Raw genomic sequence first — 1,792 nt, forward strand, 5'->3', positions numbered from 1 at the left:
TATCCAAAGTAATTGCAAAAACAGTTCCGATTTTTTATATTTTAATTTAATTAGATTGGTGCTGACCTCAAGAAACAATACTTGCCAGAGTTAAATATCGCAGTCTCTCATGAATGCACAGCAGGATACATTTACTAACATGCCGCGTACATCAATGTGATAAGCATTTAATTATTGAAAAGTGGTTAAAATAACATGTTTCCTCCTTGTCTTTCAAGGTATTAGCGAAACCAGATGTGCTTAATTATGCATGGAAACTAGATCAGAGATGATATCCCTCTAGGAAATGAACAAAAACGTAAAGAAAACATGCTTCAAACCTAATATTTTCATATTAGAAAGTAGTTCTAAGATTGATAGACTCATCAGAAATTAGTTCCAACATTGATGGACTCATCAAATTTAATCCTGAACTGAAAAAACAATATTCATAATGAGAACCTCTAGTGCGTACCCCTTTTTTTTTTTTTGGAGAAGAAGAAGAAGATGTCATCGTAGCTATAATTTCATCATTGGCCTTCGCTCGTTATATTAAATCTATCTTCACCAATTTCATTGACAGATTAATGTGTCCCTCAGCCTTATATCCATCATCTTTAGGCCTCACAAGGCCATAGCGGCCATCAGTTTTACTTGACAAATTCGGTAGAGGTATCTGAGCCCTTCCCACCAAGCTTATGCCATTAGAGGTTCCTGGGTTACTCTCAGAGGAGGATCCATACCTAAGCACCTCAACATACAAAAAGCTGCAATCCCTGGACTTGTCTAACTTCAAACGACACTTCTGGTTCCATACAGGATCTGGAGAGCCTACATCGCAAGATGTTGCAAGTTGATAATCTGGGTGAACCCAAAATACAACACGGTAATCCCTGGTGGTTACTGAAGGATAGGTGCTAGGGTTGTCTAAGCCCTCTGCATGGTCGATGCTCAAAAGCAAATCAATATCATAGTCTTTCTCTTTGGCTATTCTCTTATTCCTTGTAAACATTCTTCTTCTGTTCATCATCTTCATCTCTGTATCTTTGTTTGGACGACTTCTTTTTCTATCTAAACCAACCTACACGTAATTAATAGGAAGAAAAATAATCAGTTTAGCATCTAGTACAAAATCAAGATTGAGAAATTAATTATAATTTAACAAGTAATTAACGAAAAAGAAAGAAAGAAAGAAAAGAAAGAAAGAAAGAAAGAAAGAAAAGAAAAGAAAGAAAGAACACGTACAAATATTATACTTTGTCCTTTAATATTTCATGGACTGCTCCTACAAGAAAAGAAAACAGCTAACCGAGTGTTTCTGGTGCTCTATTCTCACATGCATAAAGAAAAACCATGTTGATGGAGAAGAAGAAGAGCAAGTGTTGATTTGAATTAAAAAGAAGAGAGAGAAGCTACAGGTGGTCAAATTCAAGAGGGGTAAATAACACATGATTTCGTTGGTCGTTTCAAGTTTTAGTAATTTAGAATTAAAAAGCTAGAAGAATCTTACTTGGATTCGGCGTCTTTGTAAGTATTGGACCCCACTACCTTTAGGGTTTCAAGTTCGCTTGAGATAGGCTTGTGATAGATTTATTTATTAATTTGATGGTGCCACGTTGTTTGAGATCTTCGGCAGGGAAGTAGAGGACTTGAAATAAAAAGAAATTATATATATCCTGGCACATTGCACCAAGGTTAAATTCACTCTACAGCCTATGAAATTCTTCTGAATTTTTATTTTTTATTTTGTACATGCTTAAAGAGAGTATGGATTTATATACAGGAGGGGGGGGGGGGAATTGGTGTAAACAAT

General features: G+C 35.6%; 1 protein-coding gene across 1 annotated transcript in view; it reads right to left on the reverse strand.

Moving 5' to 3' along the window:
• LOC105131970 (uncharacterized) overlaps nt 1-1,523 on the reverse strand; it is a 10,956-nt gene extending 9,433 nt beyond the window's left edge. Inside the window, exons 1-2 of the mRNA XM_011035205.1 lie at nt 1,289-1,523; nt 548-1,060 (exon numbers count right to left, since the gene is read on the reverse strand). Of these exons, the coding sequence (XP_011033507.1) occupies nt 548-1,060; nt 1,289-1,429 (654 nt within the window). The 5' untranslated portion in view covers nt 1,430-1,523. The remainder of the gene's footprint in view (nt 1-547; nt 1,061-1,288) is intronic.
• Between the last annotated feature and the right edge of the window lie 269 nt (nt 1,524-1,792).

This window comes from Populus euphratica, unplaced genomic scaffold (genome assembly GCF_000495115.2).
Source record: "Populus euphratica unplaced genomic scaffold, PopEup_1.0 scaffold73.1, whole genome shotgun sequence".
Lineage (NCBI taxonomy): Eukaryota > Viridiplantae > Streptophyta > Magnoliopsida > Malpighiales > Salicaceae > Populus > Populus euphratica.